Source organism: Rhea americana, unplaced genomic scaffold, assembly GCF_003343005.1.
Source record: "Rhea americana isolate MKP2758 unplaced genomic scaffold, rheAme1 scaffold_436, whole genome shotgun sequence".
Taxonomy (NCBI): domain Eukaryota; kingdom Metazoa; phylum Chordata; class Aves; order Rheiformes; family Rheidae; genus Rhea; species Rhea americana.
In genome coordinates this window covers 251,402-269,373 of record NW_028186575.1, presented here as the reverse complement: position 1 = coordinate 269,373, position 17,972 = coordinate 251,402, and the positions used below count along the sequence as shown (strand labels likewise).

Sequence of the window (17,972 nt, the reverse complement as noted above, 5' to 3'; positions counted from 1 at the left end):
AAAAAAAAAAAAAAGAAAGAAAGAAAAAAAAAAGAAAAGAAAAAAGCTTCAGAACAAGATAATTTGTGATCAGGTATTTTAGTATAAATATCATTAACAGCAGGAAGGTAGAAACATATTAATAGGGAAATAACACACTGCAAATATTTAAATGAGCTACACAAATTAAAACAAGACTGATCAAATTTACCCTAGACTAATTGTAGTCAAGACAATCTCTGAAACAATATTGATCATCTTCAAGAACTGGTAAGATGATGGGAGGAAGTTTTGGAAATTAAGCAAGAGGCAAGCACACATTTATCAAAAGAGGAAAAGGAAAACCTGAAAAATTACAGACGGATCAGCTTAACTTGAAAGAACATCAGTGAAAAAACTTTCTATATACCTACAGCTCATAAGAGACAGCTGGCACGGGTTTGTCAGAAAGAAACTGCATCAAATCAATCTTTGTTAGACAGAATAAATCAATCTTTGTTTAGCAGAAGAGAGCACAATCTGTGATGTATCTTGACTTTATTAAAGCTTTTAGCATTATTCTACATGACATTCTTTGAACAAATGAGGGAAATATTGTCCAAATAAAATTAACGTAGGGAAAGTGCCATAGCCAAAACACATGTTTTAAAAGACAAATACCAACAATTTGCTGTCAAATTGGAAGCATGAATTACGAGACTATACAAGTAATTTTTGTCTATTGCTATGTAATACTGAGCTGCCAGTTGATATGTTATAGTTAGTTTTGGATCCCTCACCTTAAGATAGGCACAAACAAACTAGAATATAAGAGATCTGGGAAACATAACCTGCAATAAAGGCAATTTGAAGGACACATTTCTGTTTAGTCCAAAAGAGAAAAGATTGAAGAGAATATGACACTGTTCCAGGTATGCCTAAGGTTCTTAAAAAAAAAAAAGTGTCATTGATCGAACAAGAATTAATTAGTTTAATAAGCTGCAAAAGAGATTTAAATAGATTAGAGAAAGATATTCTGCCTGCAGAAAGCAACAAGCACTGTAACACTATGCTCAGGGAGAAGAGGGCACCTGCTTCACCAAAGYAAAGGACCTGACAACAAAAACATCAGCCAAAGATGCTCTTGGCTTATTCATTCCATCTCTTCACTTAACTAGAGTATATTAGCCTCTCAAGTTCCCTGTTGTCCTTACATTTCTGTGATCCAGTGGAACCCACGTTCTGTGATTTGTCAGAAAATCGTATGTGAATCCAATTCAAGCCCTTGTTGCATGTTACCACAGAAGTTACAATCTGACCTGTCGTTGCTCTGCATCACATAATATCTATGGCTGTTCAGACAATTTCCAGGCTAAATAACTATATTCTTAAATATGTCAATCTAAAACAATACTGAACTTGTATCATATTGAGTTATGTAATAATCATATGAAGATTCACTTCACAGTCACTTCACAGTTAAAACTGCAAAATGGACTTTAAATAGTCTCTAAAATTCACATAAACAACAGCATGGAAATTAGCCTGCATGTTTCAAGACCTTTGTAATATTTATGCTAAAAATGCAAGATCACAACCTCAAACAATTTCAAAAAGTACACAACTATGAAAAAACATCCACCAAAACAAGTAACAGCTGCAAAACCAACAAAATAAATACTTTTTCTTCTTTTTTTGCACAGAAAAATAGGTGATGTGATTCACAGTGTTCTTGTTTAAACGGCATACCTTTTCTGACTCTATGTTGTTTCCTACCGGACTATTGCCAATTTCTAGCTGAGGACACAGCATCCCAGTGACTGCACAGATTACGTGCCTGATTCACATACACTTCCCACTCTTCAGAGTTTCCTATGATCTTCTCAATTTGCAGTGCCAATAGCCTATTTTTATTTATGGTTCAAATGAAATCTACCCTCTGTCCCAGAAGTTTTGTCACTTCATTATGAGCAGCTTTTAACACAGAGATTTAGCCTCTCAATCTCTTGGGCTATCCCACACCTAGTCCCAGGAGCATTTTCAAATATACTGTCCTTGGAGATCCCAAACTTTAACTTTCTTCCTAGATCACTTCTACTACRTACCATAAAAGAGAATTATGGATGCAATTCCTACATAGAATACAGAAATAAACATGCAGCTTCTCACCTCGTTAGGAGTTATTGTGACCAACCAACAAACCTTTACAAGAGAAGGTGGCTTTTGCAGACTGGCAAGGGTGAGGTGCCCATGAAGCTCAGGGACAAATGGAGGGAATGACTGACCACAGCTATTGCACTGAAAGCTGACTTTATCTCAACACAGCTGGGAGCAGGGACCCAGAGGGTGGCCTTTGTTTTAGATAAACAGCYATGTCAATGTGAATCAAGTGGTATAAATGTTTCTCCATGAATTAATCTAAAGAGCGTCAATGTCTCCCTGAGTTAGCCACACCAGCATGGAAGGGGAAGCATATGGCTCAGCCCAACATGGAGTATGAAAAATTAACAAAAGAATTTTGAAGGGAGCAATGAGCTTGAGCTGGCTTCAACCCACATATTTCTTCCTGGCAACTGGGGACACCCAGCGTCCTGACAGTGAGCATATTATAAGAGACTGGTAACAGGATCACATTGGTATTGTGTATATTGCAACTGTATATTTTGCCAAGCGTAACTTACACTGGTACTGTGATTTCAGTAAATTGCTGTATCACTCTGAAGATATTCCATGTTACACAGGATTTTTGATTTAGCAAAGAAGTAAATTTTAATATTAAACATTACACCCTCCACATGTGGAATATCTAGAAGAACCTGATCAGAGTGTATTGGACTCTGACAGATACCAACAAAATCCCCGTAAGTCACTCACTCCCCCCCCAAAAAAAAAAAAAAAATCAAAAAAAACACAACCCCCAAAAATCCTTAATTCTGAGTACAGGAAGAGTCTACTAAAACTGGAGTAAATTTGGACTGAAAAGGGAGAATTAAAATTAAGATCATAATGGAAATTCAATTCCAAATTTATCAACACTGTAACTTCCACTACTTCATTATAAGGTTTATTTCTAGACACTGAAATGCTCTGATGTAGACTCTTAAGAGAAATAGTTAGGTATTAGATCCAAAGTACTTCTTTGAAATGACCTTCTCTGTTTCATATATTAGAGGAAATCATGTATTGGTTATTTATTAAGAAAGCCCCCAAAAGTATAAATATTTACCTTTAATCCTCCTTTGTCATCTGGCAACATAGGACCATTTAAGAAATGCCTACTTCTGGAACAAGGCAAAGATGATCTGCTGTTCAGTTTACTCTTGTCTTTGTCTACTTGCATGCATGCTGATGCTAGTAACCGTACAAGTTCTGTGTCTAAAAGAAAACAAATTAATATATTTTGGTCTGTTTTGCTCTCCCCCAAAATGTAACAAATCCTGACTGATATACTAACACTTTCCCTATGAGCGTAACACAATACGTCAGACAATCGATCCAATCCAAATCCAAAATGATCAAATGCCAAGAYCTTGTACTTCCTTTCCTTCCATCTTTTTCAGTAGGATATTCTAAAACAGCTCTCAAACACAAAAGTAGATTAGTCCCCAAAACTTTGTTTCTTGGCCTATGTTTCCCACCCATTCTTCCCACACAGCCTCTGCAAGCTTACTCCCACCTCTCTTACAGTATTTCTCAGTATGCGTGCTATTCAGTCAGAATCAGTYATGTGTGATGCAGTGAACTGCTTCCTCTGACACTCTGGTAGAGGGTAAGAACAACACTGGGACACATTCTTTTCTCACCTGACCCAGAAGAGAGCAGAGAAAATGAGTATTCCTTCTTCAAGCAAAGGTTGCAGAAAAGAAGCTTGAAATTAAATCCCAAAGAGAAAGAGGATGTTCAGCCTGGACAATGAAGGGATTGAAAAGACATGGTAACGAAGTGTGGAGAAAAAAAAAAAAGGAAAAAAAAGGGAAAGAGGAGGAGGAAAAGAAAATATGAGATGAAGACAGGAAAGTAAAAAATATTCTGTAAAACTATTTTATACAGAAGCCAGAAAAAGACTGTCAAAAGGGCAGGCAAAAATTACCTACATATTCTCCTTGTTGAACAGAAAACAACCTTATTAGTCTGTCCTACAATTGACCCAATAAACACTTCTTTCAGTAACTTTTTCTGGTCCAGACTTTCATGGACCTCAGGGGATACTCCTAGCAATTTTAATGTATTTTCTAGATTGGAAGGCATGTTTTTCTTCTATTTGTGTTAAGATTACAAGCATTTCCTCAGTGCTCTTTGAAAAAACATACCTGGATCATTCAGCAGCATTATCAGGTCAAAAGCTGTGTATCCATTTTTTGCGCGCAGATTGACATCAGCTCCTTGATTTAACAAATACTTTACAACCTCTTTGTTTCTTCAAGAGGAAAAAAAAAAGTCACTTATGTTAAAAAAAGAATGTGAACATCCTAACATTTCATTTCCACCCTTCCATGCCAATTGCTCCTCAATTAGAACACAGAGAACAGAGCTTTGCAATAGCAGACTAAGTTTAAAATTTGTCCAGAAGTTATCAGAAGCTCCCATGATTCCTTTGTTAGTCCCCATTTCCTCACTGTGAATTACACTAACTGACATGCAGAAAGTCAGCCTAAAAAAAGCTAATTTGAATAGTGAGTTTCTTAAACTGACTCTTTGACAATGATTTCACGTTTTGTTTCCAAATGCCTTCCAATAAAAGGCCATTACTGTATATTTTACCTAGGGTAAAAAAGCAGGTAGAAAGACAAAGATCAACCCAGAAGCCATTATACACCATTGGGAACACTTTAACATAACTTCATATTCAGAACAGATATGAAATTGTGTATTTGAAATCAAATTGACTGGAGATAATCTGTAAATTCCAAACACTACTTCATTCAGAGATATAAACTAAATAATTGAGAAGGCACATAATCACTTCCTTGAAGTGCTTAAAATATTAAAACAATTAGAACTAAATGACCACTAACACAAACACCTTCCAACAAAGCTCATAAAAATGAGTCCCATAAAAGGAACTCACCACTCTGTTCCCATTAATGTTCTTCCTCTCTTCTACACCTGAGTAAATAAACAGGGCTTGGTGAAAAAAACCAGTGTACTTCAGTCTACAAAATATGCCAACAGACAACGATTCTGTAGTGAATATATTTAATACAAAACCCAAAGCAGATACTGACCTTGTACAAAAACAAACTCTGGCACACATAAGCAATACAGAAAGAAAAAAATGTTAAGTAGCAATAGAAGACTGCAAAGTCTAATACTGAAGCTGACAAGTAGATCTCAATCTCTCCACTTCCATAGATTGCTTCTAATTCCACTAGATTTTCATTTCTGAACAGACTCAAGATAAAATCAACCTAAAATGAAGGAAGAATGTTCCCCCTTTTCCAACAAAAATTCTTTTTATCCCTACCTCGGCGTACTTCCTAATACATTTTGTCTTCCTCTTAAAAATTGGTCACTCAGCCTGCTTTGCACTCCTCCATCCTCAGGGCACATGGAGCAACACAACCATCTCCCCATGCTGCTGCTGCTCCTGAGAAGGCTAAAGTCAAGGTTCTTGGAGGCTGATGATTTTCCACTCCCCAGGAAATGTAAAGGGCAATATTTGACCATGCAGCTCTCAGCTGCACTCTCTGCTTTCTGGGACAAGAGGAGTGCCTGAACACTGGAAACTGAACACCACCACAGCAGGAGAAAAACAGCTGCACTTTAAAATTACTAGGCACAGAAGTGAATCTTTGCCTTTGTGACGGCCTCATCCATAATAATGGAGAAAGGTTCACCTTCCCCAGCTGGCAATCCTGTACCCAGACAATTCTAAGTGTATGACAGAGATCACGTGTGCAATACCAGGCCTATTTCTGGGGCGTGAATCTTAACTGCCTCCCTCCATTTATAAAAACCTCTCTGTAGCCTTAGAGAAAGCAACAGTCAGATCTTTGGTGGATGCATCTCAGAAAAGACAATGAAAACTGAAGGCTACATAGAGGACTCATTAGAACAGCTGGAAGACTGGAAAGCACAACATGTGAAAAGGTGACTATTTAGATATAGGAAGAAGAATGAAACTTCTTTATTGCTAGACCTCAAAAAACATACAACTTACCCATGGTATGTGGCCTGCATTAGCGCTGTCCAGCCATGAACGTTATCCTGTTTGTCAATATCTGCATTTTTCTCAACAAGGAGCTGGACAAGAGGCAGCTGTCCAGTTACAGCAGCAATCATTAATGGAGATGCGCCATCACCATTAGCAATGTTGACCTGACTTGGGTCTTCATCAACAATTTCTTTAACCAACTGAAAGTTTCCTACAAAACAGTAAAACGTAATGTACATGAGTAACAGATAACTGCTTGGCCACTGAATTAATAGCTATTTTGATTTGCTGACACTAACAATTAGTTGAATTAAAACAGAAAAGGTAAAGTRTACTTTCCTTTATATAGTACTTTAAAACATCATGAACATGAAACAACAGTAGATTAATAAGAGTAGATTAATAGGTCCACCATCACTAAAGAACTGTAATACTAGAGGTTCAAACACCAACGCAAAATACTTGTACCGATCTTTTGTTTCTTTAATTGATCAATACATCTATCCTACTACACAAAATTGTGGTATAAGTAGGAGGCACTGTTTTCCCTCCTTTTTTTCTCTACCTGTAGCTTTAGTACAATCCCCTTAAAGAATCATTTTCTGAAATAAATTACTAAATCATGAAGGCTGTATAACCTGCAGTATAACCCATGTGAAGACACTGGCGGGGAATGTTTCTATAAAGTTGTCATAAAATAAAACGTTGTACAAAGAAAACTGATGAGGCATGATTTATCCTCAGCAGGACTAGAATTYTCATCTTATTTTCACAGACTGAATTCACAGAAAGAAGTAATTCTAGAATTAAAGAAAATAGGGAAAAGACACTTTGAAAGGTGACTAACCCTAAGAAGGAAGAACAATACCTTATGTCATACTGACAATATGTCAATATGCCTGTGACAAAGCTGGTTCACTGCTCTTAAAAACCTCTGTCAACAGAGATTCCACAGCCTTCCAAGCAATCTATTCCAGTGCTTAACCTTCTTGTATTCAGAAAGGGTTTTTAATTCCTCTTTGAAAATTTAAACTAAATCTCCTTCTTTGAAATTTAACATCCTTACTTCTTGCTCAAAAGTAACAGACTATTCAGCACACAAGAGGCAAGTAGTCACTGACTCTTTAACTAGATTGTGAAAAACAGTGCAAAATACGCTTTTGAATAACTTTTAAACAGATTTCCCCCTCCAAACAATGTTGCTATCTGTAGCCAAGAATTTCAGAAGAATCAAAAGGCATTTAGTGACCAGTACTCCTCTGGCTCCCCTAAAGCTTCTATTCAGTATTGATATCTTAAAATCTCAAACTAAAAATCACATAAATACGATAAAGGCAGCTGAACTGAATTGTAACTGACCTGAGAAAGTTTTGGTAGCTTAAGTTTGAAGAGTTAACATTTACGAGAGATTCCCATTCTCGCTGCCTATCATATCCTTCTTCCTCACTATTATGTAAGCCATTTCCAGTTCTGGGAGTTTGAAAAGCCGTAAAGTTTCTGAGTTGGTAAACTGAAGCTGGTTAATATTCCTTAATGTACTGAAAGGCTGCAAGAGCTGGGACCATTCAGTGTGGAAAAGTGAAGACTGAGGGGGGTCTTTTCAATGTGTACAAGTATCTGAAGGGAGAGTGTAAAGAGGATGGAGTCAGATTTTTCTCGATGGTGTCCACTGACAGGATGAGAGGCAATGCGCACAAACTGAAAGAGGAAGTTCTGTCTGAACACGAGGGAAAAACTTTACTGTGAGGGTGACTCAGCACTGGAACAGGTTTTCCCAGAGAGATTGTGGAGTCTCCTTCCTTGGAGATATTTAAAACTTGACTGAACACAGTCCTGGGCAGCCTGCTGTACGCTTGCTTGAGCAGGGGGTTGGACCAGATGACCTCCAGAGGTCCATTCCAACCTCAACCATTCCATGATTAACGGAATAGCAACTTCTAAACTATTATACCAAACTCAGGATCAGATGTGAATGCTAAGGTCAACTGCGACTATTTGAAAACATACCTCTAGCTTTTCCACAAGAATGCAATGACAATAATACTTCTAAGTAATTTTTGTTGATTTAAAGATGCCTGACAAATCTATTTGGATATATGTCAAGAAACTGGCATTTTTCCTTCAAAATATTTCTCATGTACTATTAAAAAAATCTAAAATCAATCAGTAACTGAGAAAGGTGCTAACTCAAAGTTCTCCTTCAGGCTGCAGCTCCATGTTGAAAGAGAGAGGGTGAACCATATCGGAGGCTTCATGATAATGTCACAGTCAGTAGTAGGCACACGGACAAGCTGGCCATGCAAGCATCCCAGTCAGCTGTAAATCCAGCTTTCAGGGATATGYGATCAGATTTTCTGTGCCACAGTCACAGAAAGCATGGCTTCAGTAGCGATTATTAGATCCACTGTTTACACAAGGCTTCACCACATCCAGAGTCTAAGTGCAAATGAAGTCACTGTTGCATAGCATGAAGTCCAAGCCAGTAAGACTTCTGGACCTGTGCTGACTCTGTGCTACACGYTCTGCACAACATTCTTGGATTTGGCAGTATAGTGTGATGGACTGCTAAAACATCAAAACACTTCCATACAAAGTCTGTTCTACCCAGGTCCATTCTGATTTACCAAATGGTCACAGTTTGGACATCTATTTCCCATGGTTTTCTCCATCTGTTTTCCATCTAACTCCTCAGATTTTAGGAGAGAGTGCTAGCTCAGCAGAGATGCTGCAAAGCTTATATTGTATTCTTGAATGCTGCAATAGGAAGACATATTAGCTCAGATTATAGACCTGAGCCAGTGTTGTGCATTCATCCCCAGCCCACTTGAAAATAAGTCCACTGAAACACACAACACTTGGGAGCCTGTTACGGAGAAATATGTAGTAGGTGGCTCTGGAAAAGCAACTCCAGATACAGCCCAGCAGGTGCTGTACAGGATCTAACAGACCCAGCAGGGCAAACTAGTTAACCGTTAGTTACTGCATAGACAGCAGGGTACCCATGCATCATTCTTCAGGAACTGTATTACAAATATTTCTTCACCATCTGGGGCATCTGAGCCCAAATAATGGCAAACTGACTTGAGAAGGAACACATGCACACAGGGTACTCTTTGTGAGACACTCATAGGTCTCATGGGAAACCTCTCAGAAGTTCACTGAGTATAAGATTTATTCTCATGTGAGAACAGTATCTTTCAATGTTTGAAAAAAAATAACTTTTTTATTACTGAGTGGCTCAATTTTCCTGACTGTCTATACAGCTAGGACAGTAGGCTGTAGGTGTTATAATACAGTTGAGAACATTTAAATAGCAAATCAGCAAATATAAGAGCAAGAGCTAGACAAAGTTCAAACACTGAACCACTCTAGCATGTCAGAGAGACTACAAATAGTGTAGTTTTCTAGACTGTGATATATGAGGAACTTCAGGAGGAAGAGAACAGTCCTGTTTCCCAATCCTATGCCATCAGGTGGCAAGACTCAGGCCAAATACATCATCTCAGCACCTTTTCCTGCGCTAGGAGATTCAGGAAAACAGGTAACCAGAATGCACTTTGCCATCCACTGAGAGTGCAGCCCACCAGTGTCTGGAACAAACTGAAATCAACAGGATGAACTGGCTCTTTCTGTTTCCCAATGAACGGATTTTTTGTATGCTCATGAAAAGTAAATGTTACTCATAAGAGCACAGGCAGGAGTCTGAGATACTCTTTTCTTGTAACACCTTTAAAGAACAATTACAATGTTCATATGGAGTAGAAGACAATACATTTTTGCACCAGTCATCATTTTTGTTTTCATGCTTCAAGTTCAGCAAAAAGAGCTTTTTAAAGCAAGCATGGACTTGGAATAACTGGAACTACTAAATCACATCATTTTGGGATGAAGGACACAACCACGAGCTGTAAACACAGACTACAGAAATAATTGGTTTTAAATTAAAAAAAAATAAAATAAAATAAAGACACAAGTAAAAAGAGAATATATTGTCTCATTTTCCCATTTTACCAAACAAATGTGCCCTGCAGTTACAAGAACCAGACATGGAAAAATCCTGTCAGTACTCACCCAATTTCAAAGCATGAAAGACATCAGGTTGCCTCTTTTCTGTATCTGGAAAGATATAAATAGTTGTGTTAACAACTACTACAAAAGTAAAGTTTACTAGTAAAGCTTGTGTAGTAAAAAAAAGTAAACAAATTCTACATAAAAAATACTATAAAACATTTGTTTGGACATACAGAATCAGGAAGAAAGAAAGCACCCGTAACCTTTATATTACACCTTTGGGAGGAGTGGTTCACCTGTATGGCTTTCTGTGCAGAGTTAACATTACCAAAATACATTATCAGTAAAGGTTTCTTCTTTTCAATGTCTATTCTGTATCAGAAAATGGTATTTAGAAACTTCTGGGTTTCAAGTCAGAGACTAAAATGTCAGTTATAGAGTCAAAGTAAGGTTCTGTGGAATGGTGTAATCCTCTGTGCAGGCACAAACATTCAACAAGTAAAGGACTATTTTGAAAAGTGACTCAAAAGGAATTTTAAAAGATGTTCCTTTTTTCCTTTTCTCCTCTCTTGAGTATTGCCAGGTTAATTTGTGAAGCTCACAAAGATACTGGTGATTCAACCACACAGYTTGTTTGCTACTTGTGCATTAACATAAATCGTTCAGCTCCCAGCTCTTCATCCTCAAAATAAGAAGTGTAATTATTACGAAGTTAAAATATTTTGAGTGAAGATTCTTATCTCCTATCAGCTTTCAAAGTGCTTTGAAACTGCTGGCACAATGTAGGATGAGGAAAAAAACAGTGACTTATTTTGTTCCTTCCTTTTCTGACTCAAGTTAGAAAAACACATCCTTCCCTTTCTCCCAAAGTGTTACTTACACTACAGAACAAATAGGGTAAAAAAAGCATAAGGAAAACAAGATGTAGGGAGATCTCCTCAGTCTGAATCTGCCATTTTTACGATAATGAAAAAGAGGTTAATGTTCATAGCTTGAGTTCAAAGGAAGTCATTTTTAATTGTTGACAAGCCTGAAAAAATGATGGGAAGGTCTTAAGATACTTTAAGGCTGGGAACTGAAGCTATGGGTCCTAGGTTTATTCCCAGTTAAAAAATCCTTCTTAGAGAAAAAAACTGTATGAGACCATCATTTGTTGGGCAATGGATTTCAAAACCTAAGTTAAGGAAAGGCCTAGACGCTCTGTACTCGGCATACAAAAAGCCTGAACAAGAGGCATATTGAGGTACTGGAAGAAAGGGTTATGCAGGCTGTGCAGCTTGAAGCAAGGACAGGGACATGATGCAGAGAACAAGGCTTTTTCAGGCAGTTCAAAATTTTGTTACTGAAAACATCCCCAAAATGAAAGTCACTTTTGTTTGGGATGCAAGTTGCCCAATCTACAGCAATGGATGAGAAGACGAGTTCTTTTTCTGCTGCCTTACATTTGAGCAAAAGCACAATCCTCCCTCCCCCCCCCAGAATATACTCCAGTGTTCAAAGCTATGGTCAAAAATCACTGTAGAAATATCTGGTTTTTTACCCCTCCCTGCTCAATTACTATGCTTTTACTGATGAAAACTACCCCTCAGCAGAGGTGACAAGAACATGCATCTGCTTTTAATGCAAAGTCTCCTATTCTAAGCTAAACAGCCTTCTCCAACAGTTTAAGCTGAATTGGATGATTAGGGAAGACTTCTTCTCTACACTGAAACTAATTCATGTTTATTGTCAAGAGACCAGTCACAGCCAAATGTCTACAGTTAGCCAGTTCTGCCAGGTGGCAGTATGAGAGTCTGAGCTTCAACTTAACTTACGAGTCAACATGTGACTAAGTTAAAATCTTCTCTGAAGCAGAAAGAAATGTCAGATTTCTGTCCTTGTTTCTTAAAGTAAAAAGGAAGCTTGACCTGTAAGAATAACACCAAATTTAAATAAAAATTTACAAGTTTTAAGCAAGACAGGTACTGCTGTATTGGGACTGTGGCCATGTCCACACTGCAGTGTAATACAGAGATAATTACCTAAGCTTTAAATAAGCCTATGTGGGTAAAGTACCAGAGAGCTCAGAGTGGACTAACTTACCCTGCAGACTTTCTGCCACCAGGGCTGAGTTGTAGCACCTAATCCAAGTTCTTTTGAGGGCTAATCATATTTTTAAGGTTTTAAAGAAAGTACTCCAATGAGGAAAAATCCAAATGTCTATCCTCTCCTGCAGCTTTTCTAAATCCTCTTCTTAAGCACCTCCCARCATCTGTCTACTTTATAAAGCATAAATATCTTGAAACATGTCCCCAAACAGACACATACATGAAATGACTTATTGACGCTCAGATGTCCAAAGCAGGGTCAAAACCAAACTGTCTCACTTCAGAAGCAGATTTAACACCTTTCTGTTAGCTTCAGAATTTTGAAGAAGGAAAAAGAAGCACATCTATGACACTTTAATATAATTAGCATAAGATACTAATAACATTTTTATAGAACCTGCTAAAAAAAGAAAAGCTAAGTTAATTTGGAAAGATATCTTGGAGATATCCAGTATGCACTTTTCTTCATCTTTATATATTAGTAATTTCTCATTTTATTTATTCACAAAGAATTTTTAAGAAACTAAATTCATTAGCATTTCAAACTGATAGATAACAGTGAGTAGCTGTGACCTCTCTTTAATAAAAATTACATGCAGAAAACTACCAACAAATTATGAACTTAGTAATTCAAGTACTCAAAAGCTAGAAAATTACTAGTAAAAAACAAGTAACGAAAGTTAAAAAATTATTAACAACATATTATTCTATTCTGTACAGAATAATCATTTTTTAGTGTGCAGTATTGTATATACTATTTTAGACTGGATAAAAAGCATTCGTAGTCAAAGTTAGCTCACCTATTCCTAAACCTTGAGATCATCTAACAAAAAGATATTACCTCTCTATATAAAATCTTGTATTTCTTATACTCTTTATCATGGCTACAGCTACACTACTGCCACACACTCTTCAATGACACAATCATAGAGTGTTTCTTCATCTGGTCTCTTCTCTCATTCAGTGCACAAAATGGATGCATTAAAAAGCAGATTTAAAGCAACCATAAAAGCATTTCTTAACTTCATTTTACTTGAGCTACGTGTTGAAGTAATGTGCTTTTAATCTAATTTGCATACACACAAGCACAGAGTATGTGCAAATGCAATAATGCATGCATACGTATTTGGAGGGAGCAGGATCCTATGAAATTGAGGTTAATTCACTGATCAGAAGTTTTACGCAGATATTTAATCTCGATTGTGACACTTCAACTGTTGGAGATTCCACACCTCTACTCACTCACTCCRAGTCTTAGTTCTGCTGCAAAATATATTTCCAATTCAAATTTTTTAATGTTAACCTCAACAAAATTTTTCTTTGGCTGACAAATAAAGAGGCCCTGCATTACTGGATTTTTTTGTGCTTATTTAGACACTTTATTAATCACATTGCTTAATCACCTCACTATAAAACTGAGGTGATAGACTGAAATTCTTTAGTCTTTCACCGTAAAGCAGGCTTTCTAGATTTTATTTGTAACATTTTCTTTGCATTTGTGGTATCTTTTCTTTGACATCCTCTCCAGTTTTCAACATCATTAATTCAGTGCTAAGTCAAGTAGGTCTTTTTCATTTTCTTCCTAAATAAACATTGTATCGTGCATTTTAAAGATAAAAATAAACAGTAAAGAAAACCTTTCAAAATGTCTCAAACACAATTTTCCCTGCAGAAGAGGAATTCTGTCATGCTAGCATGGAAGAAATCCGTGAAGTTGGGTATGCCTGCCCTACCCAGGTGTTTCTACACCAACATCTCCTAGATCAAAGAAATTTAGTTACATGTTTTAAAGAACATAATRTTCATTAAAAAACAGCCCTTCAATTTGCAAATATATAATCAAGACTTCAAGAAAGCTAAACAAATTAATGCTCCATACCTGCCTGAGGTCTGACTGTTGTTACAGATTCCAGGTAGTCCTTCATGTCTTTGTGTTTGAAGCTGACAGAGATTTCAAAGGGCGTTTTATGTAGTACATTCTGGTGATCAGGATTGGCACCTTTGTCCATGAGCTGCTGGGCCAAGCTCACCTTTCCGTTAACAGCCGCCAGCATTAAAGGACTCCAGCCTACTGTCTTCACAGTGTAATTACAGTCAGCTCCCCAGTCTAGTAACAGACGGACCACAGCCTCATGTCCATGCTGGGCAGCTGCCAAAAGGGGGGTGATATCTGGTAGGTCCTCTCTGCTGCTGTTCAGTAAGCTTGTACTAAAATGGTCATAGTTGTCTACAAACGCTCCAGATTCCAGCAACAGCTTCACCATGCTGATGTGGCCACCTCTGGAAGCCATTGTGAGCACGCTGGCTCCTAACTTGTTCTGCGCATTGAGATCAGCACCATTCTCCAGCAGGATGTGAGCCACGCTTATATGTCCAAACCTGGCGGGGAGGAGGGGAGAGAGAAGGTGRGCAGAAGGGCAGATAATGAATTCCTGAGCTGGCAGAAGTTTCTCACAGAAAACTAACATACTATTAACATGGAAAACCTGGTTATCAAATTGGTCTATCGACTAATGGAAAGTACTGAGATACTATATAGCATCATGTACGCACCACTTGTCAGTGGTCAAAAATCAGTCAGAAATCAAATTCAGCTTGTTTGCACAAGGTAATTTTCTGAGGTCCTAAGTACCATGGCTACAATTGATTGAGTGGAATAAAAATTTCAATCAATGAATGTTGAAGAAAAAAAATATATCAGACCACTTCATGAAATGGTTAGACAGTCTTTCGTATTTGCATCATCTCTTCCTTTCCAGTTTCATCATTAAGCCAGCCTCAATACCACTTGACTGTCAGAGGTGCTCGTAATTTGTCAGGAAGCTAGCCACATACCCAACCAGCTCACCGCCAGTGAGAAAATAGAAATCCTTTATCCCTTCTCAGCCAAGGAGACATTACTCATTTTTATAAACATAATACATATATACAATATATTTTGTGCTTCTTGCTGCAGATACTATGCATTATTATATGCTTGTGCAGTGTTTAATGCAATCAAGCTTGAATCTAGAAAGTAGCTCTTCTACAGTGCAAGAAARCTAATGTTTCTTGAAGAATCGCTACAGAAGGCTACTAACCACTAACAGCATACAAAAGACTAGTTTCCTTATCTTTCTTCCAGAAAATACAAAGTTGCAGAATGAACCTTCTAGGGACTATCTAGTCCTTCAGTCTATCCATATAGCTTAGCATTGTGCCTGTCACCACAGCAGATCCTCAGCTACTGTGCACACAGTTAATGTTATGTATATGTGCACAACATTACTACAGGACTAAATATAGCAGAAAAATTAAACACATGCACAGTTTGAACCTATGTTTGAAAGGACTCTGTTTTCCTCATTTCTTTAAAACAATTATAAGATTATGGTGATTTGGGTTTATTGTTTTTAGAGAACAAGTGTAAGGCTTTCATTAAGGCAAAAAAAATCCAATAATATTTCTGTAATGCTTATCCCTTCTCCCCCCCCTTTTTTTAAGTCTTCAAAAATATTAAATTGTTGAATCTTGCCTTCTATGTTCTTACTGGAAAACTAGCTGTGTGACTCATTCTTTAGGAACTTTCTATGGGYTTTAATTGAACGGAGAATGCTGACTTTCAAACAACTTTTTTTCTTCCAAGTATTTTAATCTGTTATGAAACCCAAAAAACATTTCTCAATCATATATTCAATTATTATAGGAAAACTCTGTCCTCCAATTTTGCAAAATATGTATGAGAATCCACAGAGTATTCATATATAGAAAGATAAGCACAAATGCAAGCATTAGCAATACTGCAACCTTTTGTAACTCAGTAATGAGTGATATCAAAACTATTATGATAAAGAAAAATATCCAGTTTTATCATTAAAATTGTAAGAAATAGTTTTTCATATCGTCCAGTGAGCCACTTAGGGAAATAAGGAAGAGCCAAGTGAAATGAAGCATTTCCATTTACCTCATTATGCTTTAAAACAGAAATTTCTCAACAGGTAGATTAAAAAAAAAATTAAATAAAATCATGTATGTGTTTTATGTCCACCTAGTGAAAAAAGAGGCATAGCATTTCACGCCTAGGTTACCTTCAAACACTCAAGAAGCAGCAATTCCACCTTAGTTTTACTCATGAATTAATGAAACATACCTACAGCTTTGATTACCACATTTTTAAACACTAGCTTAACAACCCAGGCACCCACAGCGAGAGAAAACAAACAAAAAAAAGGGGGGAGGTGGAGAAGTTAACGCTCAATTTCTGCATTTATTTAAATTTACAGCTAACRATTCATTTTCAAGTCCGAGTCATCTTTAGGAAAGGGGGCAGGTGACTATTTAAATCTACCACAACACYCACCAACCATAATACCCACCTTCAGAACACAGATGTATTAATCGGCCTGCACAACGTGGCATTTCGCTCATGCAGCGCACATGGGCGCTTACGAGGGTGGCAGGCCCCCCCCCCCAGAAACCCCGCGGTCCCCAGCCCTCGGCCCGCCGGGGGCAGCCGGAGGGGCGCACAGCGGCGGGCCGGGCGGCCGGCCGGGCGGAGCCTGCCCCGTGGCCGCACAGGCGGACGGAGACACCGCCCGCCCGCCCTAGTCCTACCTGGCGGCCTGCATGAGCGGGCTCCAGCCGTAGTGGTTGCGGCTCTGCACCGAGGCCCCTTTCCGCAGCAGGAACCGCACCAGCTGCTCATGGCCACCGGCCGCCGCGAACTGCAGCCCCGTGTTGCCGGCCTCGTCGGTGCCGTCCACGGGCAGGGCGGCGGGCGCCACCGCCCCCTCGCCACGGGGCTCCACCGCTCCCTCGGCGCTGCCTGCGGCCTCGGCGCCGCCGCCGGGCGGCCCCAGCAGACGCTGGGCGGCCTCACAGTCGCCCTGCTCGCAGGCGCGGAGGAGGAGCTGCACCGGCGCGGGCACCCCGCACTCCCCCATGGGGAGCGCTGCGCGGCCCGGCCCGCCGTGGCTCCGGGACTCGGCGCCCGCGGGGCGGGCGCCGCGGAGAGGAGGGGCCGTCCCGGCCGGAGGAGGCGGTGGAGGGGGCCGGGCTCGGCTTCGTGCTGCGGTTACTCATTACTAGGCCGGGAGACATGTTCTGTCTGGGTAGCGCAATGTTCTTTCCCCCAGCCACCACAGCAAGTCTTCATTATAGCGCTCACTCATTCTCACCCAACATAGTCTTTTTTTCCCTCACTTTGTAACACGAATTCTGCAGTTTAGCTCAGTCATTCTGTGCCAGGCCCACTCTGGTTATGTTATCCTTCACCCTGTGCTTCCACCTCCTACTGCATTTTTCTTTGAACTCAATTTACATCCAAGTGATTCCCCAACAAAAATATATTCCCCTCAGACATTGCCAACCTGCTATTCTGCTGGCTTAAGGATTTGAGCATAAGACTCAGATGACCTGTGGCGTGGTGGTGGTTGTTGGCCCGCACCTCCTTAAAATCCAAGTATCTAGCTTCAGCCACCAAGACAACCTGAAATCTTTTCCAGATTATATTGATTTACAATAGCTAAAGTGAGGGGAAAAAATCAGAGCACCAATGTAATAACACTCTGAGTACAGTTGACCAATCATTTTAGAATATTGTATTGTGTCCTTGTTAGTCCTGGCAAATCACTGTTAAAATTTGTGACTGCAATAGCAGAGTATGTTACTCACTGAAATGGACCAATGGTGGAGGGTTTGGGAAGCAAGGACTAGAACAGGTTACAGGCAAGGCAGTGAAACCATCAAATGCCACTAAAATTAAGCCATTTCAAGCCATTGAA

General features: G+C 39.0%; 1 protein-coding gene across 5 annotated transcripts in view; it reads right to left on the bottom strand.

Annotated features, from left to right (window-relative positions):
* ANKS6 (ankyrin repeat and sterile alpha motif domain containing 6) overlaps window positions 1–17,178 on the bottom strand; it is a 35,697-nt gene extending 18,519 nt beyond the window's left edge. For 4 of the 5 annotated variants that reach the window (XM_085315710.1, XM_085315711.1, XM_085315709.1 and 1 more), the window contains exons 1-6: window positions 16,804–17,178; window positions 14,090–14,589; window positions 10,184–10,228; window positions 6,119–6,323; window positions 4,269–4,375; window positions 3,185–3,333 (exon numbers count right to left, since the gene is read on the bottom strand). In XM_085315710.1, coding sequence (XP_085171836.1) covers window positions 3,185–3,333; window positions 4,269–4,375; window positions 6,119–6,323; window positions 10,184–10,228; window positions 14,090–14,589; window positions 16,804–17,132 — 1,335 coding nt within the window. In that variant the 5' untranslated portion in view covers window positions 17,133–17,178. Of the gene's footprint in view, window positions 1–3,184; window positions 3,334–4,268; window positions 4,376–6,118; window positions 6,324–10,183; window positions 10,229–14,089; window positions 14,590–16,565; window positions 16,588–16,803 lie in introns of those variants that run through there. The other variant, XM_085315713.1, reaches the window with a different exon arrangement.
* Window positions 17,179–17,972: the final 794 nt, after the last annotated feature.